Source organism: Manacus vitellinus, unplaced genomic scaffold (genome assembly GCF_001715985.3).
Source record: "Manacus vitellinus isolate BGI_N305 unplaced genomic scaffold, ASM171598v3 scaffold_21_pilon, whole genome shotgun sequence".
In the NCBI taxonomy this organism is placed as follows: domain Eukaryota; kingdom Metazoa; phylum Chordata; class Aves; order Passeriformes; family Pipridae; genus Manacus; species Manacus vitellinus.
In genome coordinates this window covers 5,615,000-5,639,289 of record NW_021939546.1, presented here as the reverse complement: position 1 = coordinate 5,639,289, position 24,290 = coordinate 5,615,000, and the positions used below count along the sequence as shown (strand labels likewise).

General features: G+C 42.2%; 2 protein-coding genes across 3 annotated transcripts in view; one reads left to right on the top strand and one right to left on the bottom strand.

Moving 5' to 3' along the window:
* Positions 1-8,205: 8,205 nt before the first annotated feature.
* Positions 8,206-20,721, top strand: USP1 (ubiquitin specific peptidase 1). 2 transcript variants are annotated; one of them, XM_018072253.2, is made up of 9 exons: positions 8,206-8,322; positions 8,524-8,717; positions 9,969-10,092; positions 10,447-10,554; positions 11,090-11,250; positions 11,861-12,573; positions 13,653-13,823; positions 14,879-15,080; positions 19,138-20,721. In XM_018072253.2, the coding sequence occupies exons 2-9, from the start codon at positions 8,557-8,559 to the stop codon at positions 19,862-19,864; spliced, it is 2,367 nt and encodes a 788-aa protein (XP_017927742.1). In that variant the 5' UTR covers positions 8,206-8,322; positions 8,524-8,556; the 3' UTR covers positions 19,865-20,721. The 2 variants fall into 2 exon arrangements, with proteins under 2 accessions (XP_017927742.1, XP_008923415.1); XM_008925167.3 differs by lacking the exon at positions 8,206-8,322 and having other exon boundaries at positions 8,483-8,717.
* A 2,377-nt stretch (positions 20,722-23,098) lies between these two features.
* Positions 23,099-24,290, bottom strand: part of DOCK7 (dedicator of cytokinesis 7) — an 89,136-nt gene continuing 87,944 nt past the window's right edge. Inside the window, exon 51 of the mRNA XM_018072008.1 lies at positions 23,099-23,622. Coding sequence (XP_017927497.1) covers positions 23,580-23,622 — 43 coding nt within the window. The 3' untranslated portion in view covers positions 23,099-23,579. The remainder of the gene's footprint in view (positions 23,623-24,290) is intronic.

Below are 24,290 nucleotides of genomic sequence, written 5' to 3'. Positions count from 1 at the left end.
GCCAAAATCCTGCCCCATCCACCCACAGGGGCTGCCATGCCTATGGGCTTCCACTTCTTGGCTGACAGCAGGAGTGGGGCAAAACACTTCTGCAAGTGTCTGGGTGCTGCAGGAATACAAATATCAACTAACAAAGCAGCTCAGTTTGGGAGGGTTTTATGGATCATGCTGTGATTATCATAAAACTTGACCGTGCATCCCCTTTCACACACCGAACCCAACGCTTCCCTACACACTCCAGCCAGATGGATGCAGTCAGGGAAAAGTGTGGAGGGTAGATGTGACCTGTGTGTGCAGGAGAAGATACAGCCTCCAGGAACAAACCTGGTGCTCATTCAAAAGCCACCAGCCCCGTGCCACCAGGCTGTGCACATCCTATGATCCCCAAAGAGGTATGGGAAAGGCTTCATTTGCTTATGGCTCATGGATCACACTTGTGATGTTCACATCAAACCAGATAAGCTTGCCTGGCAAATCAATTTGCTATAGTTGTGTTCTCAAAAAGAAATTATTGTGTCTTGGTAGGCATTTGGGTTGCCCAGAGACGTTGTGGCTGAGCCATCCCTGGAAGTGTTCAAGGATGGAGCTTGGAGCAACCTGGTCTAGTGGAAGGTCTCACTGCCCATGGCAGGAGGTGGAATGAGGTGAGCTTTAAGGTCCCTTCCCACCCAAACCAGTCTGTGCTGAACAAGAAATGCTGTTGCTTATAGTGCAGTCAGCACTGGTGCAGCCACGGTTGGAATTCAGACATCCATTTATAGACTTAAAGGGAAATTCTTTGTTCAGTTATTCCTTGTAAAGTAGATATCATTTTTCCATAAATCTACTTGTGGACAGGTGTGTGTTCATGACCCTGGGCTTACTGTGATGAAGCTCTTCACAGAAGAGAGAAGCCATACATATGGAACAGAGAGGGGCTCAGCTGTTCTCTGCCTTAGCTTTGGTTTCCTGGATTTTTAGTCATACGGAATTTGTTCCTCTGGTCCAAGGGGTGATCTGATTCCCACTGACTCACCACACTGGGAGTTTCTGTGCTTCAATGGTGGTTTAGTGTCTGATGACTCAGGGGCCAAATTCTCTACAATCATCCTGATGAGCTGCACCTGGAGAAGACCATTTCCCCAAACTCCTTCAGTTTTATTCTCCAGGCTGAAGGGTCGAATATGACCCCTTGGTCTTGCAGGGCACCCATGGATAAAGATGTTACTTGCTGTAACACTGCCAACCCTCTTCAAAAGCCAAGCAAGGGCATTTATTGTTGTGTCTTCTTAGAACCATGAACTGAGCAGCCTGACTGCAGCCTGCATGAGGAGACATTGGTTTTCCTGGACCGTCTGATCAACCTACAGCCCCTTTTTGTACCATGGGATGAAGCAGAAGGAAGAACTGATTTACACACCTTAACATCATAAATGCTTTCATCAAATTTCGCTTTCACTGTAGTGATTCTTATTTCACTCACATTATGAGATCTTTGACAGTAACAAAGCACCGTGTATAATTTTAACGTATATTAAGTCTCTGGGATGGCCAAGGAACCTGACAGGCATCATTGGATCCCATTCCTCAGCTGAGATTCCAGCAGGGAGTTAAGAAATTCAGGAGGGAATGTCTCTGTGGTGGGGAGAAGGCCTGGCACAGTGATGCTATGGGGCCAGCACAGACCCATCCACTCCAAAGGCTTTGCCTGGAGAGCAATGGGAATGGGACACTTGGGCACAGCCATCTACAGGCAGCAGGATATGGGCTGGAGAGGCTGGACCTCTTTTTGGGGTGCTCTGGCTCATGCTGACTGCAAGAGCAGCTGGCAGAGGGTGGTCTGTCCTGCCTCACCAGGACATAAAAGGCTCTGCAATTCCCATCTTGATGTGGCTACACTGGGGTCACAGAGGCTTTGCTACATAATTCCTTAAAAACCTGGCAGAAATGGCTCTGCTATGGAGAAAAATGAGTCCTCACCCGAATCTTAAATCTTTATAACAGTGGTCTGACATCCCTAGGTGTGGACGTATACCTTCAGGTTTGAGAGGAATTATAAAATCCATTCTAGGAATGTCTGTCAATGGAGATGCTGCCAGCAGATGGTGCAAGCATGTGCAGATTGGATTTCCTCCTGTCTCTGCTTCCAGGAGTGAGTTGCAGCTCTGTACAATGTTATTCTGACCTAAGAACAGAGATAGGGAGAGATGCTACTTGTATTTTTATTTTAGTTAAGGTTTGCAATGTAGCACCTGGCTTCTCATCTGAATTCCAGCCCATAAAGGCAAACTGCGCTGTCTCTGCTACCAGCGGAGCTCTGGATCCATGTGTTACATCAAACAGAGCAGCAGCTCTGAGCTGTGAAAGAAAGGCAAAAGGTGGGGAAAACACCCCTAGGGATGCAATGGGACCACATACAGAACATCGTGTTTTTCTGCAGTACAGAACTTTGCTTTCAAAAGATATTTCAAAGATATTTCAGGAGAAATGTTCTGTTTCAGACTTGGCCACAGAGCCCTCTTGCCTTTGAGATTTTCAGTGTACAGAACCACATATTTATTCTATTATGAACTAATCTGCTTTATCTCTACTTTATGGGTGAAATTATTGCTATTTTCTAGATATCACAGGTGCATGTGTAGCTCTAGGAAGTTCATAGGTTACATCCAACTGTGTTGTCTCCTAAATTAAGAGTGAGATAAATGAAACCTAAGGCTGTGGTATCAGGAGCTACACACCTTGATCTCAAAACTTGTAAACTCTCCCACATGGAGGAACTGTTATGGTTTGTGCATCAACAAGCTCATGGTTTGTGGCTCAGGCCTCCAAGCTGACATTTGCATTCTGAAGCTGAAACTAAAAGGAGCTCATTGCAGGCTTTCTCTGGAGTTTACAGAACTATAACAATTTCTGATTTATTCTTTCCTGCCTTTCCTAAAAACTGTATTTTTATGGATGACAGAAAACAGCTGGTCACAGAGGTCAAGCTTTTGGACCAGGTTTTACTTGGCAGAGACTGAAGCTGCTGTAACTCCTCAGGTGGGAACAAGTTGCTCGGAAGCCCAAATTAGGATCTCAGCCCAGATATAGGACTAGCTCTGCTGCTGCCTCACCCCCTCTGACATCAAATTGCCCAAACTCATCCTGTTTTGTTGCTGGAACCAGGCACAGCCCTGGAGAGGTGCCTCTCTCACAGGGACTGGAGTTTTGCAGTGGCCAAATTGTTCCCATGTGCCCCGACACAGCAGCATTGAAGTTAAATAATGAGTTATGAAATGATTTGAGATCCTCTGAAAGCAGATGTAGCTCGTCAAGCAGGAATAGTTCAGGGTTTGTGACGTTCCCAGGCTGCTTGCTGTGGGAAGAGTCAGATTTCCTTTCCAGTGGAGTAAAGCAAGACGAACAATTTGTCCCTGTTTCTGGCTGTGAAAGCACAGAGAGTCTGCATGAACTGTGGATCACTAAAGAGTAACATCCCTAAATATGCATTTCTATTCCCTCTGACTGAAGCCAGTCCTGTCTTGACGTTTTATAGTCTGCATTTTTATTTTTGTGAACGGTTTCTTACCTTTTCTGTGTGGGGAATTTGACACAGAATTGTATCCTTGAAGAATGAGATGTGTTTTGCCCAGCGTAGGCTGCAGAACTTCCCACCCTGAGGTCCCCGTGTGATCTGAGCCTGCTGAAAGAGCACATTGTCTGCACACAATTTGCACCAAAATTCACAGAATAATTCTGACAATACAAGAACCCTGACAGATTTATAGGCCTATCACTGATGTGGCTGCAGGCTCTGGAAGTTGCTATAATTTATGTGATTCAGCCACAGCTCAAGGTTGGAGAGGTTTTTCCCTGCAGAGAATCATGCTCTGTACTGGAGACTGCCTCCAGGACTCCAGAAATCCCACCTCTGGGGAATCTGCTCTTTCCAGGCATTTCATATGGTTATTTTTGGCTATGTCTGTGGAGATTTCTGGTTTCCCAGCGCAGCTATTTTTATAACACATGGCTGTGAAGTCTATAGTATTAGACATAATTTAATCTTGCACATTGGAATGCCTTGGGTCTGTATGTAAGGAATCACTGCCTCCTGCACCTGCTCCCTCTTTGGCCTGTGCCTGAAACACTCCTTGACTGTACAGAGCTGGAACTTCAGAGGCTTCTAGACAACAGCTCCTTTATGGAGCATGTTAAGCTGCCATAAATATTTAATTAGGTGTTATTCTGCTTTTGGAGAGATACAGCAAAAAAATAATCCCCATTTCCTTACATTTACACAGAACATTTTCCTGCTGGAAAAAATTTCCATGCATTAAATAGTGACAGGGAGCCATATTTTAAGAGGGGGCATAAAAATTTGAGAGGGTGAGAGGTTGATGAAGAGGAGATTTCACAGAGCTGAGGGCTTTTCCTAGGTGGGAAGGAGTTGTTGGATGGCTGGTTTGAGATGGAGCTGTGTGGGTGTCTCTTAGGCAGCACAGCACCATGTCAGGCTGGTGGGTGAAGTTTCTTCCCAACAAGGGGAGCTTCTGCTTCCCCTGTGTTTGTTGTTTAAAAATAAATCGTGACTTTAGGATTATTTTATAATGCAAACCAGGCTGTCCTGGGCATGCCAAGTGGTGACACTGCCTGGAGAGCTTTGTGTGCCATAAAATTTTGGATACAACAATGACCTGGACTGGAATTACAGTTGTAGTTGTCTAATGTAGTTGTCTAATAAAGCACAGGCAGATATGGGACTGTACTTCAAATTTAAAAAAACAATTAGTTGATAGACTTTCAGCTAAGATTTTACCCCAGTTTACCATACAGGTGACAGAGGGGAAACTTAAAAATCAGTCAGAACGTCTCTTATAATAGCATTGGCTTTGTCTTTTGAAGGCAGAGAAAACTAACTTAATGGAGATAAAAAATGTTTGGTTTGGTCAAAATAACAATGACAGGGAATTAGGAAGAAATTTGTGAGTATGTTAAGGGAGAGAAATTATTTAGATAAGGGTAAGGGTTATACATAATCAGATGAAATTACCAGCAGAAAAAGTAAACCAGGAAGTTTGAATTTTAATAATTCAGTAAGCAGATGCGACGTGTAGCTCTGCTGGGCTGCACAACAGCTCAGCACAGGATGGCACAGAGGCCTCTTTAATGGGAGCATTTGGAAGGTGACACCACACTGTGGAAGAAGGGCAAGTAAAGTTGTTCCAAACATGTGCTGAGTGAGTTTTCTGAAAGGTGCTGCACTATCTGGGGCTTCCTTATGTCTGGTTGTGTGGCAGATGCATTCGTTGATTACAATAATCATTATACCTATGAAAACTGAGTTGACTTCATTAGCCAAACAAAATGTAACACGTAGACCAAAGAACCATCACCACCCTGTGGAAATGCTGTGTGCACTTCCAGTCTCTCAAAAATACTCTGCAAACACTTCCCTTCCCTCCTTCACTCAGTCACTGCCCCTGAAAGTTACACCACGAGCCTGGAAATGTCCACAAGCCTGACTTTATGCCCAAAGTTTGGCCTTCTGATGTCACCGATGGTGATCCTAGGCACAAGTACACCTGGAGCTTAGCTAACACATGGAATTAGGAATTACTCGACATACAGAATTAGACCCTCAGATTGTGAAATCCTTGGATATAAATAGTTTTTTCTCATGTTTGTTAAAGCAGATGGCAAACTGCACACTGGACAGGGCAGACTTTTATTGAGATGAACAGCCTTGGTTGTGGCACTGGACTTGTGATGTGCGCAAATGTGCTTTTGTATCACGCGCAAGAAACCTGGAGGAACTTGACTCCTGCTCTCGGAGTTTATTCCAGTCTGTTATTGATTCAAGGTCCAAACACTCAGAGATTTCACTCTGTCTCATTACAACCACGAGTTTCATTGTCCAGCACCTTCCATCTCCTGGTGAAGCGACTCCTCAGCTGATGACTCAAACCGGCAGCGTAACACAGACTTAATGAAACATTATTAATCAACCAAGCAGTTCCATGACTTCTGGGCACCACCCACCTGGATAAGGCTCTTGTTGCCTCATACAAAAGAACCTTTGTAGTCCTGAGTGTCTATTAACTGCAGTGACTTCAGGCAGTGTTTGCTAAGTGGAGCTAAAATTCATATCACAGAGCTCTGGTCAGGAAATCCAGCAACACCAAGTGGGAATGCAGTAGCTCTGGAGATCCCACAGGCCAAGGAAACAGATCTTTAGGTCAATATATATCTTGGGAATCAGAATCTTGGCTCTTGGGTGATGGATTTGCAGGAATATGTGGATATTTCACTCATAATTTGGTGAAATTCTGTTTGTAAGAGAAAGCAAAACATGTACAGCGAGCATGTCTATGACTGTTGGAAGAGACATAATTCTTGCCATAATTCATATGAATATGACCTATATGTCATATTGATAATAATGAATTCACACAGCAGTGTAAAAAACATCCAAGAATATTGCAAGATTGCAAAGAAGTGTGTGATTTTGTGGTGGTTTAGTTTGCTTTAGTACTCAGCAGGCAGCACAGTGCCATGCTCGGGGGAGGCAGCAGGAGTTTGTCCTGGGGAACTTCAGCTTTGGAGCGCTCAAATTTGCGGTAACTCTCCCCAAGAACCAGGTCCGGGCATGGTTCAAAGTCAGTTATAAAACTAATCCTATAAAATATCTTATGTGAATAACTTAGAAACATTTTATAACAGTTTTCCAGTGGAATAAACAACTGTGATTTAGCTTCAGGGGATTAAAAAATTAACACCACTGCTTAAAAAGTGTGACTAGCACATGGAGTTCTTTATTTTCAACATAAAAGATGAATCTTTAAAAGATTCCCAACCTTTTGGGAAATCACAGAGCATCATAGTTGGACTTGGATTATTCTCGTGAGTCCCAAAGAGAGATGTGAAAAATCCAAGCCCTTTTATGGAGCAAATAAAAGAGCAATTTTCAGAGCCAGATGAATTTGTGAAATACTGAAGCCACCGAATATGTAAAGACAAGACAGTGGTAATTCACAGCAAGTGAAACCAAAACAAACTATTGGGGCATTTCATATAAACAGGATGATTGCGTGTCCCACAGACAGTTGTTTGGATACAAGACTGAGAGTAGATTTAAACTATTTCATTGTTTTTCTTAAAAGAAATGAAAATGCAGTTGTCTTTAGGTTAAACATAGGACTGGGATTTACTTTGATACACTTCCAGAGGTAACAAAATGTATTTTAGCACCTTGCATTAGTTTGACTGTCAGAGATTTTTTCTTGAAAACAAATTATAGTTAGCCAGCTTAAAAAAAAAAAAAAAAAAAAAAGAGAGAAAAAAAGAAAAAAGTCTTAGGTAGAAAGAGGCCTTTCTAAAGAGTGTTATGAAGCTGTGATGGATCTGGAGCTACAAACATATTGACTCCTGACTGTCCTCAGACTGAGTCACTTACAGAGTTTATACATAAAGGTTTTCTGTCAGCAACGTATAAACTGGTCCTGGAGGGGCCAGTTTTAAAGAGCAGAATGGACTAATCTATAGCATTTTCCCACATTCCATCTTTTTTTGATCTGTAGTGATCTGTCCCAGCTGCTATCACAGCACCTTTGCTGCCTAATCAGCGTCGGTGATAACTATTATTTATTGCCTCTCCACAGATGCGCTGGTAAAGCTTTTTAGCTGGGGTCTGACGGGGACTACAAGCGAAACGCTTGATTTACGACCGCGAAAAGCGCGGGACCGCAGAAAGAGGCCCTTAGACGCCATGTCGGGGCCGAGCCCGGCGCGGGACCGGCCCAAGGCCCTTCAGGGCGGGCGTAGCCGCCGCCTCTGATTGGCTGAACCGGCTGGGGGGGCGCGACCACAGCGGGACCGATCCACCGCGCGCCGGCGAAGGGGGGGCCGAGCTGTCCCCTCGAATGGTACAGCCCGAGCCGAGAGCCCTTTGGCGGGCCGTTACCAGCGCCCGCGCGCGCTCAGCCAGGGCCCCCGGCGGGCTGTCCGTAGCGCTGCCTGATGCAGCGGCGGGCGTGCGCGCCCCTGTTGGCGGCGCGCTGCACCGAGGCGCCTTCAGTGTCACCGCCAGCTCCCTGCGCACACCGCTCCGCCTCCGCGCGCGCTTTTCGCTGCTGTGCTCGCCCTGCGGCGCGCGCTCCTCTCCGGCGTTCTCGCGGGCGGGCGGCGGGGGGGGGTGGTTGGTGCGGGGGAGGGGGCGCGGCGCGAGGCGGGGCGCGCGCGGGGCGCCGGGGGGGGGCGGGGGGGGGTCCTCGCGGGCGCGCGGAAAAAAACGCGCCAAGTTTGCGGGCGCGCGGCGCCCGCGTCTCTCATGGCAACGGCGAGCGGGAGCGGGGCCGCGATGTAGCGGTGAGTGAGTGAGGGAGGGACGGGGAGGGACGGGAGCGAGGGGGGGAGCGGCCGCGCCGCCCGCCCGGGGCCCGCCGGCCGCGGGGGGACATGCGGGGGGCGCGGGGGGGCGGCCGAGCCCGGGGCGGAGGGCGGCGGGGGGGGGCCCCGCGGCGAGTAAATGGCGCCTGGTGTGCGCGTGTGTGTGTGTGTGCGCGCCAGGTGTGAGCGCCACGGCCGCGCCCCGCACCAGCCATGCCCGGCGTCCTGCCCGCCGACACCGCCAGGGCCAGCCCCAGCAAGAAGAACAGGCTGTCGCTGAAGCTTTTCCAGAAGAAGGAAGCGAAGAGAGCGCTGGATTTTACCGAGGCGCAGGAAAATGAGCAGAAGGGCGCGGAGTTCAGAGGCGCCGAGATGTGAGTCCCGCGCGGGAGAAGTTTGTTTTGTGGCGATGTTGTGTCGGTCCGGTGTTGCTCCGTCCTCCGCTCGACTCGGTTTCGTGTTCTTATATAAATATGTGCTGCAGCGCGCGCTAAATTAAATTAACGTGCGCTTAAGACTGAATTAACGTGCGCTTAAGAATGAATTAACGTGCGCTTAAATTAAGTTAACCCCCGACCCAGCTTAATCAAACTGAACAAACTAATCTCGATAACTGATTTTTTATAACTGTTTGAACAAAATAAGTTTGCGACGCCGTGGGATGTTTAGTTGGCGCAAACTTTAGGGATCACTTGAATAAGCGGCTCCCTTTTAAAACTAAATAATCGCTATAACCAGTTTCTACAACTGTCTTTGCCACACCGTGGATGTCTTAGTTGGCACCAACTTTATGATCACTTCAAGAAGTTGCTTTGTTTCGAGTTAATATAAGTAGTTACTCTGCTGCTGAGCTATTTATATTATTATTTATATTAAAATGTAACTTTTTGCGAGATGAGTCTTAATGAAAAGATGTTGGATTTTAAAGGCCGTTTCTGCTGCAAGGAAATGAATTTGTTGTGGTGCTGTCTGTCATTCACTGGGGTTTTTCAAGCCCTGAGCAAATCCATCAACCCATTTCTTTGCTAATGGGGGAATTTAAGAGGGAAAAAGCAAAGTTGCTTGATTGTGGTCAGTTGGAGTCTTTAAAATTTGGTTCTGTTGTGTCAGTACCGTGCATTAATCACTTATATCAGTGATTAATAATAATGATAATCAGTATATTATGTGTCAGGTTCATTGGTTTCTTTTAATTTTGTTTTTCTATTTTTATTCTTTTGCTTTGTATCCAGGAATTATATGACTCTGGAGCAGGGCACAGGGATAGAAAACATGTTCTAGACACGTTTTTCTACCTTAGGAATGAACAAAGAATGTACAAATGTATTTAAAAGTGAACTTTTTTTGTTCTTTAAACTGGTCTCCTGATATTATTTGAAAAGTAAGTGTTGGGACTAACAGCAGATTTGGCTGATTTTTGTAAAATTGTTTCTTTTTGGCTGCTGTTATAGCTGAGGAGTTTGTGTTTGAGTGCCCAGAGTGAATACAGATACTCTCAGACACACTTTGATGTGATTTTGAGCTGTGTATCTTAGTGATGAATTATGTCAGGTGGCTCTGAGATGGGAGGTGAAGGAATCCTTTTCTAAAGCTGTTTCTTACTCCCTGTTTTCTCTGTTTCACAGTGACCAGGTTGTTCCTGCAGCACAGCCTCCCTCCCTTGTCAGCTGTGAGAAAAAAGACAACATGTTGCCTTTTGTGGGCTTGAACAACCTGGGGAACACCTGTTACCTGAACAGTGTCCTGCAGGTGAGGGCATGGTCAAGGGGGACCTCAAAAAGGGGATTTTTTTGGTTAAGCACAAGTGGGTGAGATTTGTAGTCTGATATTCCATGGATGTCTGGGTGTAGTATGAAGAGAATCTAATTACAGTGGAGGGGGGGAAAATGCTGCTGCAGGAAATGTGTGCACTGTAGGTTGTCCTGACTGGGTAGTTCTTCAGTTTCCATACTTGAGGCTCCTCCCTGCTGTGAAAAATCCTGGATCTTTGTGTGCTGTGCACAGCCTGGGGAGATGCAGAGCTGGCTGGATCATAAATGTGGATTTCTATGTAGAGTAACCTCTTACTCAGGTTATTCTCCTCTTTTCAACTGTTGCTTTCAGGTATTATATTTCTGTCCTGGTTTTAAAACTGGAGTAAAACATTTATATAACATCATTTCAAAGAAGAAAGAATCTTTGAAGGATGAAGGAGAGCAAAAGGCAGAAAAGGTAACAAATCTCCCCATGTTCTTTACTTATAACTTTGCAAGTAAGGCTGCATGCAGGAAGTTTAGTGAAAATCTAACTGATTTCTTCTGTTCTTAACACATTTTTCAGCATTGTTTTCTACAGTGCTACTTCAGGTAAAGATATATTTGAGTTGTTTTGAACTTCTGTTCAAACATGAGTGTTCAGAGGATCTGTAAACTTGTAAGCCCAAGTCTTAAACAAGAAATTTGAGAAGATATCTCACCATGCATTTGGCATTAAGATAATTATGATACAGTACTTTGAGTGGATGGAAATCGGAGTTTCGGCAAGGATGGTTTCAGGATTTAAAATAATGGCTAATTTGGCTTTTATGTTTGTTTTCCACTTTGAAAAGAACAATAAATATATTGTCTGAAACCCACCTGCTTCCCATGGCACACAAAAAAACCTGTCCAATATCTGTTAGAAAACTAAGGGAGGGCAGGAGAGAAAAGTTGAACTTGTTACAGAAAAAACTGCAAGTGTTTTTGTTCTTTTTACATTGTTATTGCAGGGAAGTTGTAAAGAAGATCCCCTGGCAAGTTACGAGCTCATCTGCAGCTTGCACTCCTTGATTCTGTCAGTTGAGCAGCTTCAAGCCAGTTTTCTCCTAAACCCAGAAAAGTACACAGATGAACTTGCTACTCAGCCCCGAAGGCTCCTGAACACTCTCAGGTACAAATCACCCTAAGTGTTGTCAGCGTTCGCTCCTGACTTTTCCAGGTTGTTGCCACTGCACAGTTTCAGAGGCTGGTGGAAGGTAGATGGTCTCAAATTTGGTGTGGCCTTATAGGAAGTAAATTTTTCGTGCTTATTGTTACCTCCATGATGTCAGAAACCTGAAGTAAATTTTAACTTTGTAAGAGTGTCATTTAAATGCAGAAGAGGGTTTAAAACAGTGTTTAGCCTTAGGTACAGAAGTGTCATAGAACTTTGGAATGGTTTAGGTTGGGAGGGACCTTAAAGATCATCCACTTCTACCCCCTGCCATGGGCAGAGACACCTTCCACTATCACAGGTTGTTCCAAACCCCATCCAACCTGGCCTTGAACACTTCCAGGGATGGTGAAGGATTCTCTTTGACCTGAGAAGCTGCACCACTGGGTTGCAATTCAGTGAGTGTTTAAATGCCTAAGGCTGAACTTTCCCATGACTCTGTGACAGGGAGGACTCCTCTCTAGGCCTGAACAGGACCCTCCATGACTTCCATTTAAATCTCAAATCATGTTACCCGGTTAGCAAAGAATAACTAATCCTCATTGCTCTGCTTGTTTCTTTTCCCTAGAGAGCTGAACCCCATGTATGAAGGGTACCTGCAGCACGATGCCCAGGAAGTCCTACAGTGTATCCTGGGAAACATCCAGGAAACATGTCAGCTGCTGAAGAAGGAAGAGTTGAACAAACTGCCCATGGAGGAGCCTTCAGCTAAACTGGAGGAAAAACTCAACCCAATCCCTGAGAGCAACGGGACCGGCAGCGCTGCCGAGGAGGAGGATCCCACTCTGAGCAGCCATGACGGAGACGCGGCCGAGGACAAGCTGCTCAAGGGACACGGGAAAAGGAAAAGTGACGCCGAGGGCGGCAACGCCAAGAAGAAATCCAAAGTGTCAAAAGAGCAAACTGCAGCAGAGGAAAATCAAAGGCAGACCAGGTCAAAGAGGAAAGCGACGGGGGAGAAGTTGGAAACCCAAAGCGACGCCATCGCCAAGTGCTCCGGGGACAGCGAGAGCGCGAAGCCCACGCAGAAAAAGTCACGGCTTAGGTTAAACTGGTTAAAATCCTCATGCAAACAGCCCAGCATTCTGTCCAAATTTTATAGTCTAGGAAAATTAACTACAAACCTGGGATCCAAAGACCCAGGAAAAGAATATGACTGTGAGCTCGAAGAGTCATCTACCAAGTGCGAAAATGGTGACAGTAAAGAAGAATATCATGAACCAGCATCTCCTGTGGAAAACCACCATGAAAAGGGAACTGAAAAAGAACCAAAAAAGGAAGGTTGGTGCACAAGTGATGGGCTTAAAATTAGTATGATTAAGAAAGTACAATGCGTGGGAAGTCAGTCTTCAGACTGCACAGCTTGCAGAGCTCTAAACACAAAATTAGATTTTCAGGAATTGAAGAAGATTTTTAGGAACAAGAATTTATTTTTATACATGTTTGTAATTTTTTTTTTTTTTATAACTTGACCTGTTTAGCTTAGATCTCGAGGTTTTCCTCTAACATTCTGTAATCATTGTACCATATATATGTAAAAAAAAAAAAAGGCAGAACATTGCCAGGTTTGTATTATCACTAATTTTTGTCATCCATAGACATAGCAGATGGATTCAAGATTTAAAGGAAGATGCTGGTCAGGAGCAAACAGAATCAAACTCCATTGGCCATGGCCTTGTGCCCAAGTTTACAAACAATATTCTCTCCTTCCCTCCCTATTCCTGAGTTTTGTCCCATATTCCCAATGTTCCCAAGAACTAGGAAGGACACAGGATGTATTACATATTCTAATTGGCTGGCAGGTATGGATTTTTTGTCAATGAAACAAGGTATCTGTTGAGAGAAGGGGCTCAGTATGAATTCAGTACTTAACAATTTGGAACTTTCTGACCCACCCACCAATTTTATAAAAAATTGAAGGAATGCAGAATCTTTGAGATCTGCATTTCTTCAGCACATTTGACCAAAACTGGCCAACAAATTTAGAAAGTATTGGAGGAGAACACTGAGAATAAATAGAAACCAGCCAAACCCACACATGTGACGCTCCTTGAGGAGGCTGATAGTCCATACTAAGAAGTCAGTGCATTAGTGACAAATATTCCAGAATGCCACACTTAAAGTATAAAACAAGCACCCAATCTTAAAACAGAAATTTGAGGGCCAAGAGACAGAGGCTCCGTATTTACTTAATAGTAGATGATACTCTGAAAACTGCACAATACGTAGTTTTGTTTTAATTCCTATGTGGGATCCCTAAAAGGCCATGGCTGTAACATGGTCATTTTCCACAGATAGCCAAAGGTAGTCTTTGGAATAAAGTGCAGCTTGCTCAGTGATGTGACATGTACTTTCTCTAGGTACAGAACTGGCTGTCTTTGAACTGGTGGAGAAACTGTTCCAGGGCCAGTTAGTGCTGAGGACAAGGTGTTTGGAGTGCGAGTGCTTTACTGAAAGGAGAGAAGATTTTCAGGACATCAGTGTTCCAGTGCAAGAAGATGAACTTTCTAAAGCTGAAGAGAGTTCTGAAAGTAAGTAATTGTCTCAGAAAGGGGTGTGAGGTGTTTCTGCCTCAGCCAGCCATGGGGAAGGACAGTGCTGTGGTTATCAAGGAACACGGCTCCTGTTTGTGCTGACTAAAATTAGAGGCTCTTATCTCCTGTCCTGATTAACTTTAGACTTTGGAAACACTGTTGACAGATCCAGATAATATTAAAATTGTTTTGAATCTTAACACATAGCATGTACTGCTTACAGTCCTTCACTTTGGTACATGTTTTTCTGCTTATAAATAAGTATTTTCTTTGATGTAGGTATTCCCGTTCTTCCTGGATAAGGAATTTTTCTGCTTTTTTTTCTTAAAAGAAATATTTGCACTTTTTCCTCAAAAATTAAAAGAGAACCCAGCTTTTTTTGTTAATTACTCTAAAATTTTTTTTAGTGTATTAGATTGTTGTTGCCTTAGTAGCATTTGTTTTATCTTTGTCAATGTTAATTCTCTGGTCTCTTTCACAAATTTTATTGATCTATTCATAGTTTTTAGGTATTATAAAAAGTAAGCATGATAATACTAAATTTTGAAATGGAGACTTTTAATTTTAGTTCCCATGGAATTAATTTGGAGCAGCTTTTACTGCCTTTACTCCCCATTTTGGTGAAGGACTCAGAGTAAAATGTGTGGGGAAATGTTAATGTGTAAAATGCTGCTGTCAGTGTAGGTGATCCTGTCAGCAGTGTGAGGGTGGCAGGGGAGGCAAAACGTAAGAAGTGAAAGGGAACTTTCTAGTTATTTTGGATGTTTGCCCTAATAAGTGAAATTCATGGACCCAGTTTCCAGACGTGGCAACAGAATTATTCTGTGTCATCTGAAACAAGCTTTGGGAAAGCCTTAGATTTGAAGTAAGAGATACTTTCATCCCTTCCTGAAATGCTCCAAATACATCTATTTCACACATACTGAGTGTTCTTTACAGTGTTGTCGTTTTTGAGCCTGTCTTGACATGTTTTGTTTTGTTGTTGTTCTGGTGGGACGCATTGGAAATGTAAATATTGGTGTATCTGTGAATGTAACGATTCTCTTTTCTAGTTTCTCCAGAGCCAAAAACAGAAACGAAGACGCTGAAATGGGCAATTTCACAGTTTGCCTCAGTGGAAAGGATTGTGGGAGAGGACAAATATTTCTGTGAGAACTGCCATCACTACACGGAAGCCGAGCGCAGCCTTTTATTCGATAAAATGCCCGAAGTTATAACAATTCACTTGAAGTGCTTTGCTGCCAGTGGCTTGGAGTGAGTATGCATTGACTGTGTTATGAAACAGTGTCCTGGAGGAAGGGAAATCTTATCACAGGAGTTGAAAATGCTTTGTAACTTTGCCAAAAGCAGATTTCCAGATTGAAGTGAACTTAAATCGCTGGGATGCAGCCCCTGATTTTATAAAGGCTTTTTGTTCTTACGAGCAGTGGCAGAAATTACCTGCAGGAAAACTGACTTTTAGGAGACTTCTTGACAAAAATTTTTTAGCTGTACTCTTTAAAAACAGCCTGATTTATTGATCTTTCTTAAAACTTTGTTTACTTTAAACATCACCTGTCCCTGTGAGGTTAGAGGCCGCTTTAAGTACTTTAACAGAACAAGTAATTAGAACAAATATGAATTTTATGGTCACAGCCAGTCTCTACTTGAATGTAAGTACTAAAAAAATGAATGTGAGTGGGGAATAATAATAATCAGGAGTTAAACATTTTAAAGAGCTAACACTCATTACCCAAAATTGATCAATTCCTTAAAAAATACCGTTAGTACAAATTTTTTGCAATTTTTACAATACAAATTTTAGTACTCTACCTGAATGTGAGCACTAAAATCTGTGGGGGAAAAATCAGCAGATAAATATTTTAAAGAGCTAACACACCAAAAAATTGATATATTAATTTAAAAATACAGTAATATCAGCCTCACTGATGTTCAACTACTGAGAAATCAGTGTTTGATGTTATAATTTTTGTAATCCTTATGTTTTGAAAGAGGTTGTGAGTGGTTTTGTTTGGGGCTTTTTTCATACTTAAGAATTGAGATGGGAGGAAAAACCCATCGCTACAGTACTGTCCGTACATTAATCAGTGTCATGACAATTTATACTCAGCATTTTGCAGTAAACTCCATTTCTCCACTGAGATTTAAATACTGAAAAATGACAGAAAGCGTCATCAGGAGAAACTTCTTAGAACTATAAAATATTCCCCCAGATCTTTTAGGAAATTGGTACACCATTTATTGCAGCCTCTGAGCCTTTGGATGGGCAGTAAGTTTTCTAGGCACAAATTAGTTTGGCCTGTTATCCCCAAGTTCCCTGTGTGCTGCATTTCCTCCTCACTTGGCTTTAGACATTCAGAGCCACCTCACCAGCAGGAAGCCTCATGCATGATGTCTGCCATGGAATTTAGTTTATAATAGTTGTGTCACCAATATTTTAGATAAAAATACCACATCTAAGTTGTCAGATGATTTGTCAGAGGGTGCTCTCTAAGCAAGTGCTGGTAACTGTGGTCAGTTTAAGATCTGTGAAATATCCAGTGCTGAGGATGATATTGTTACGTTTTTACAGGTAGTTTGCTAAGATTGTTAAAGGCACATTTCTCAGTCTGCCAGTTTGTAGTATTTTTTTAGGAATATCCAGGTTTCTGACAAAGTAGAAGGGAAGCTTCCTCTGCCTCTGCAATGCCTTTTCGTACAAATCCAGGATCATAACATACAAAATTGTCTTTTCATTGATGTCCATCATATTTGACTTAAATATTGACTTCATATATATAGACTTAATATATATTGACTTAAAGTTACACACTTAAAAATGCCCTTGTATTGTTGAGTAGCCCTTGATGTGGGATGGAATCCTGGTATGATTATAGGCTATTGAAAAAAATACAACCTGAAAGGAAATACAACCTGAATATTATCTTCCATTTGCTCCTCTATTTCCTATCTTTTTGTTTCCATGGGGAAGCACTTTCAGGTTAACCAGCCATCTCCTGAGCCACTCACCTCCTCTGCTTTGGCAACCTTCAGCTCCAAAATACTCAGACCAATATCCAGGTCAGAGTGAATCCAGTCTGTTGTGGTTTTCCTCCTGTGTCCTCAGTCATGCCAGACATTTTCTGCCAAGGGCTGGCAACCAGAGATTAAGGAAGTCAGAGTGGAAAAATCAGTGTGCAACTGGAGTCAGTGATGAAACTGAAACTGCTTAGAAGAGTCCCCTGGGTTTTGACTTGAATTTTTTATCTTGGACAAAACCATGTCATTGCTAAAAGTAGTAACAAACTGTTTTACTGGCTTCAAACTTACTTAAATTTTTAAACTAAGATTCTTCATACAACTTCCCTTAGCCCCCATAAAAATTTGGAAATGTTGTCTGCTCAGTTGTGCTCTACTGAGTTCTCTGATGACTGAGTTGTAAATAAATGAAGAGAAACAAAGGGTAATGTAAATATTTGCAGTTAATAGGGACTTTATTCATGTTTTCTAGATGCTGGTTTGCAAAGTGTTTGTTTTAAAATAAAGCAGCCAGTGTGAAAATCTACTTGCCTGGGGATGAGTAATTCTCTTTGGCAAGAGTGTGTGTGTTGTGTGTGGAAAAATCATAGGCCATGTGTGCTCAGGCTGTGAAGCTCTGAAGGAGAAATGTGTAACTGGTGATACGTAATTAAGCATTTCCACTATAGAAATTTAGCAGTTGGTGAGAAAATCAGCTTTTTGTTTTGTGAAATTCTGTACAGTGGGTAAAGTTAATTTATAGCCTCAAAAGATGTAGCTGCAGAAATCAGGTTTGCTCTGTGTGAAGTGCTTCAGTCAGAGCAGGCAGAGTACTTGGCATATAATTTTTCTGCCTTCAGATTCTTAGCATTACGAAGAACAAAAAGCTAATAGGAAAATATTTCCTCTCTTATTTCCTCCTCTCCAAATCTTTGATGCTGGATCTCATTCAGAAGAAAGGCAGACCCTGCTTTTTACTGTTTGTGTGAATGTGATTGTCACGGTGTGCTTGAGTGGAACTGGATTTCTGATCTGGAGTATCAGCAAGCAGTTTCTCTGTTTCTTGACTGTCTTCTGAATGTTTCTGGCTACTAACAATAGGGATTTTCAGAAGATTTAAGTTTTATTATTTCTGATTATATGCTCTTTGTGTTCCTTTTGGTGTAGTCAAATGTTTATGGTAAGCTTAGGTCTAAAGTGAGATTTCAGTTAATGAGAGTGACTGAGGATCTGTGGGTGTGTGTAAATGTGTTTATGGCTGTGAACACGAGTGAAATGATGAGAAGCAGAATCAAAACTAAACACAGGAAAACAGGAGTCTGTTACTGCAGTTATGCCATAGCTACAATTTCCTTGGATTCAAGATAGTTTTTCTTAGGATAATAGCAGTGAGCTTTTTGTAACCTTAGTTTTACAGGGCTTGCCTGTATTCCCCTGGATTTTTCCCTACAACACCCTGAAAGTTGAGCAAGAACTGAATCATCACTGGAATCTATTAGGACATCATAACCTATCACTAAATAAAGAGGTTAATTAATTTGTGCTGATGCAATATGTTACTCATCAAGATCAGAATCATTCAGTAATATTTTTTTTTCAAACTCTGTAGAAAGATCCTTGTAATGAAAGGACTTAAACTTTTCTCATGGTAAATTTGTGCACTATGAACAAAATGCTGAGTATTCCTGGAATACCAAATGCTTTTCCAAGTAAATCAGCCAGAGAATTGCTTGAAAAAAATGGAATACCACAGGACAGGTAATGAGGAATCTCTGGTAGCAAGTGTTGGTAAGTTTACTCATCACTGAGGGGATCTGAGAAAAACCACTCAGATTTTCTATGTGATACTAAAGCTACTTGAAAGTAAAATAGATTTGTATTTATTCAGCAAATGACTCTTTCAGGAGGGGAAAAAACTCCAGCCCTCCTTATTTCAGCCTTGGCTGTTGAGGTTTTTGTTTTGCTTTTTAAGCAGAGTGGTGTCTGGGGGAGTGCAGGTGTTTGTGCATGGATAGAAGCAGGAATGATAACAATTAGCCTAATTATTTTTATCACCACTATTTAAAAATTAATTTAGTTGATACTTTAGAAAAAGGGAGTCTCTTAAATTATTAAAATTTATAGGCTGTAAAATTTACCATTATACAGTCATAAAAGTGCCTTTACTGACCAGGGGTGCCTGGGACAGATGTTGGTGATCCAAAGTGAGAAGGGAGAAGCTTCTCCTGATCACATGTGGAAAATAACAGGTGGGCCTATGGGCCTAAAGTGGTGTTTATTGGCAAAGGGTTTAACTTGTGTCTCCCTTGTGAAGGTTTGACTGCTACGGGGGCCTGTCCAAGATCAACACTCCGCTGCTGACGCCACTCAAGCTGTCCCTGGAGGAGTGGAGCACCAGGCCCACCAACGACACCTATGGATTATTTGCTGTGGTCATGCACAGCGGCATCACCATCAGCAGTGGACACTACACAGCCTCTGTCAAGATCACAGATCTCAGCAGCCTGGAGCTGGACAGGGGCACCTTCATGGCCAACCCCACGTACGCCGTGCTCAAACCGGAGCCGCTCAACGAGGAGGAGGCCAGAGCTGTGACCGACGACTACGATGACGGTGAGGTCTCCTTCAGGGTCAACGGTGCTGCCCAGCCAGGGAAGGTCCTTAGCAAGAAGAACATGGAAGCTGTGGGACTGCTCGGGGGGCAAAAGAGCAAGTCTGACTGTGACCTGTACCCCAACAAACCAGCCAACCCCGAGAAGTTCCTCAGCGTGGTCACGGAGAGCAGGAGCCCCGAGCGCAGCGCAGGGAATGCTGAGCATGGCACAGAGCACAGCGAGGCCAACGGGGTGGGAGCCAGCGGGCTGGAAAACAAGGCTCTGTATGTGCTCCAGAGCCTCAAGGAATACGAGGGCAAGTGGCTGCTCTTCGATGACTCCGAAGTAAAGGTCACAGAAGAAAAGGACTTTCTGAATTCTCTTTCTCCGACATCGTCATCTACATCGACTCCTTACCTACTGTTTTATAAGAAAATTGTAGAGTGATACTGTATTTTGACTGTAAATATTCAGGATTTGCATACACCTCTTGGTCTGATTTGCATCCAAACTACCTGGAAGAAACGGCTGTTTTGTTTTTTGAAGCTACTGATTCTTCATGTTTTTGGTCTTTTTCTTCAGTGTAAAGTGGCTCAACTTGAATTAACAAAACACGACACAGAACTTGACTCACACCTTAATTTTCTGCTGGAGAATAGTGCTACAACCTTTTAGAAATACCAGTTTGTATAGATCCTAAACAAATCTTACAGCACCCAGTAGTGGTTTTAACGCAGCTCTAGGTCTCAGACATGCCTATTGTATTATTAGCTTTTTTTTTTTAAATAAAATTTATTTGTATTCATACCCCAGAGTAAATGTATATTAACTAGCAAATTTCACCAGAAGTTGTGTATTTTTGTAACTTGGGAAGTAACACTTCATATTTAGTCTTTGGGTAACTGACATGGTTTATTCTCCTGATCCTTTTCCTTCCTGCTTTGTGCAATTTAGAGCACAAGGAAAATGGTCTTGGAACCTTGTTTAGACCTGAACTTCATAGAAATGCTTGACTGGTCTAATTTGCATCTTGTTGCATAGGTGTTAAAGGGCAAAGTGTAAATAGGTGTGATTAATACGTCGACACAGGGGCAGAGTGTAGTGTAATTAAAATAATTTTGTACTTTGAAGAGTGGAGCCCTCTAATCTGCATATATGTCTGGGTGGGTTTGGAACTTAGTGGTGACCTTACAACAGTTAATTTGTACCTGAGCTCACTGCAAAATAGGAAAACGAAAGCATTTGGCTTTGATGCTTTGTTAAGAATGTATATATGAAATAAAAAACTTATGATACGCATCTGAGACAACCAGATCAGACTGTTGTGTTGGGGGGGAAACAAAGTGGAAGTGATTTGGGAACAGTTATAAAAAGGGTGGGAAACTTATCTTAAAGAAATGGAAGATTTTAAAACTAACATTCTGTGGGTTTTTTTTAACTGATTCTTGTCCAGCAGATCCTCACCTGAAGGCACTTGATGACCAGAGGTGTGAGGTTCAGGGTAAACAGATGATTATGGCAAAAACCAAAAATGTTTGCACTAAATACTAGGGATGAAAATCCCAAATTGTTTGTTAGACAATTTAAGGTGAATCCTATCAACTGACAGAGTCTTAACCAATATGACACAAAATAAGGTGAGTGTTGAATTGTCATGGGATGGACAGAAAGACATGAAGATTGCAGAGAGACAAGGGAAGATAGTCAGGATGTGAGTATGCCCTGGTTTCCTGGATACATTTAACCTTTTTCTAATACAAATTAATTTATTTACAGGAAAAGCCCTAAAACCCTTTACCTAGTTAATTCTGCAATACTTAATTTTTACAACCTTTTATTATAATGTTGTATAAACACTGAGGTAACTCAGGAAAAGTATCTTTAGTGTATTTTCCATGTTAGTGTCAACTTCTGATTGTTGTACAGGCCTTGACTTTGCAGCATATCCTAGATAAAAAAGCTGGAATGACAAATGCTCTTAAGACTTTTTCCTTTTCGAAAGCATTGCATCATAATAAATAATTTCAGAGTCTAAACCAAGATATAGCTACATTAAAAAAATAACAGTGATCTTACCTTGCAAGGGCAGCCCCATCCTATTACAGAATGCAATTTTTTAAGGTTTGCTGAATTTCAGCCTGCAAATGAAAGTTTATTTTTCCACACCTGACCCAAGAATTATCTTTTTCATTCAACTTCAGGATCAGGAGTGTTTCCAAGGAAACAAAATGCCATTATATACAACAAAATAAAATGTGAGGAAGACCCAGCTGTCTTCCATCATAGCATAAAGCGTGGGAGAAGATTCTTTGTGGCAGCTGAACAGAAAGATGCTGAATGAAAAACACTCCTCTGGCACAGGGAGAGGGAGCAGGGGGTGGGGTTTTTTTGAGATTTACTTGAGCACCACTTGCCACCCTCCTGAACTCGCCACTTGCTGCAGTAATTCATGTCCTGGAGTAGGACTGCTGTAAATTAAAGTTTCACTCTTTCATGCTTATTTGGATTTGTTCCCCCTTTTTCACTGTCTAAATATTTTCAGTGCCTCTTCCTCTAGATGTCTTGCAAAGCCACTCCCTCCTCCCTTAATATTTTCCATTATGAGAGTCTCTGACTCTTATAATGCTTCCACAGCCTTGTCAACACCCTTGGGCTTTAAATATCCCTTAAAAGGTCAGAGTTGGAGTTTTTCTTTAGGCAGGTGCTCCTGTGTGACACAACTAGTTCAGGATTATTCATGTTCCAGGGAAATGGTCAGAGATGGACACACAACACTCCCAAAATCTGTGAAGCTGTTGGAATAAAAGCCTGAGAGAAGGAGGGAAAATCAGCAGAACTGTACCTTCCCAACACACCCCTTGGCCACAGCACTTCCAACAACCTGAAATAAGTATCAAGGACAACAAAGACCCCACCTAAACCCTCACTGCTGCTGCAGGAAGGTGGGCACTTCATGTATAAACCTTCTACTTTTATATATATATATATATATATATAAAGAGTACATTTATCAAATTCACTTTTTGTGTGTATTCACGTATATAGATGCATATGTAGGTATTTATATAGAGAGAATAAGCTTGTGTTCAATCACATACCACCTCTTCCAAGGGACTTTGTTCAACACAGAGAATAAAAATATAAAGGACCAGATTTAGGCGTTGGGTACTCAGCTCCAAATCTGCTGCTTCCTCCAAGTGCTGTGTTAGACCCTAAAATCACTGCTGCAAAACACGTTTTCTTCACATTAATAACAATGCAAATAATGCTTTCTATGTACACTTTTAACTATGATATCATTTTATGTTCTTTTTTCCCCATGAAAATTTAAATTAAAAAAGGGACACAAAAAGCAGTTTAGTTGCATGGACACTGCTAATTCCAAGTGATGAGGAGATGTTTGTACTTCCCAGCTGGTGGAAATGACCATGTACACACAGAAATCAAGCTGGAACTCCACCTCACGGTACTGGAGGAGGTGAAGTGGTACCAACATGTGCCTCCATCCAGCCTTCTGCTGGCTACAGATGGAATTATTTTTCTTTGCAGCAAAGTTACCAAAGAAAAAGGATTGGGATAATAAAAAATCACCACTTGGTTAATAAGTGTTTCCGTAAGACTTACCTTTCTCTGAACCTTTTCCCCAGGGATGGTGAGCTCTGAAGTCCAATGCACAGGGAATTAAAGTGTAAACATTCACATATTTAATAGTACCATCAAAATAACCATCATCACTACATTAAAAACTTCCAAAATGCATTTGCGTATGGTCCTAATATAAATTAAATATAGGAACTAAAAGTAAATAAATTTAACATTAGGTAATGCTATAAATAAAGGTAAATGCGTTTAGTGTACCTTTGAGTCATAAAAATGCCTTAAAAAACAGGTAAGTTTACAGCTCATCACCAATACTCTGGATACCACTGCCATGATTTTTTTTTTTTCCAAACATTGTTAAGTCTACATTTGACAATTCATAATGATTTTTGGCCACTGAACACTTTGATGGAGGAAGAGGTGTGAGGGATGTCCAGGATGAAGTCCAAGTTTTATTTCACAATAAAACTTCTTTGATTCCCAGCGCTGATAACAAGGCTCTTTTTCTTTTCAAAACCTTAATTTTTAAGTGCTTTTTTTTTTATTTTGGTTTTTAACTCGTTTAGATTTCCATTTTGCGAAGGCTCATCCTGCTGAAGGAGTCTCTGAGGGAGAGAAAATACAATGATGAGCTCAGATTTTCCACGGTGAAATAAGCCTCATCAGATGAATGACTCTGTACTTGACTTCCAGTATTTTCTACAAAAATTAACTCCACTGGCATAAACTCATTGCTTTTCCAGTGAATTGTGTTTGGGTTTGGATGTGGTACCATCCAACCACCCAGAAAACTGACAGAAAGTTTAATTCATGTGTACACAAGGGAAGCAGCACAAACCACCTGCCCTACTGAAATCTTATTTAAGTCTTTCAAATACAGATATAAGTGCAATTTTTCAGGAATACGTGGCGTTGGACTAGATGATCTTTGTGGGTCCTTTCCAACTCATGATATTCTATAATTCTCAGGATATTCTATATCACACCTGTATTAGGTTCCCTGCACAGGCTGAATTTCACAAGATTAGATAATAATTACCAAGCCAAAAGTGCTTCTGAAGTTCCCAGCTGAGTAGGGAGGGAAGCACTGGTATTCCCACCATTCCCAGCCAGTGAAAACTGCCTCCAGAGGGCAGCTGAGATAATAGTGCATGATCTGGGGAGAGATTAAAACATCCCAAACCTGGACAGGGAGCGAAGGCCACCTTTTTGATACGGGCTTTGACCTGCTTTATCCATGACCTGCCTCATCCTCTGATCTGCCCAGGGAGGT

Excerpts from the sequence above, each read along its gene's own strand:
- USP1 (XM_018072253.2), top strand. The coding sequence starts at position 8,557 with ATGCCCGGCGTCCTGCCCGCCGACACCGCCAGGGCCAGCCCCAGCAAG. Across the intron at positions 12,574-13,652 it reads AAAAGAACCAAAAAAGGAAG|GTACAGAACTGGCTGTCTTT; the intron begins GTTGGTGCACAA and ends TACTTTCTCTAG. Across the intron at positions 13,824-14,878 it reads AGCTGAAGAGAGTTCTGAAA|TTTCTCCAGAGCCAAAAACA; the intron begins GTAAGTAATTGT and ends TCTCTTTTCTAG.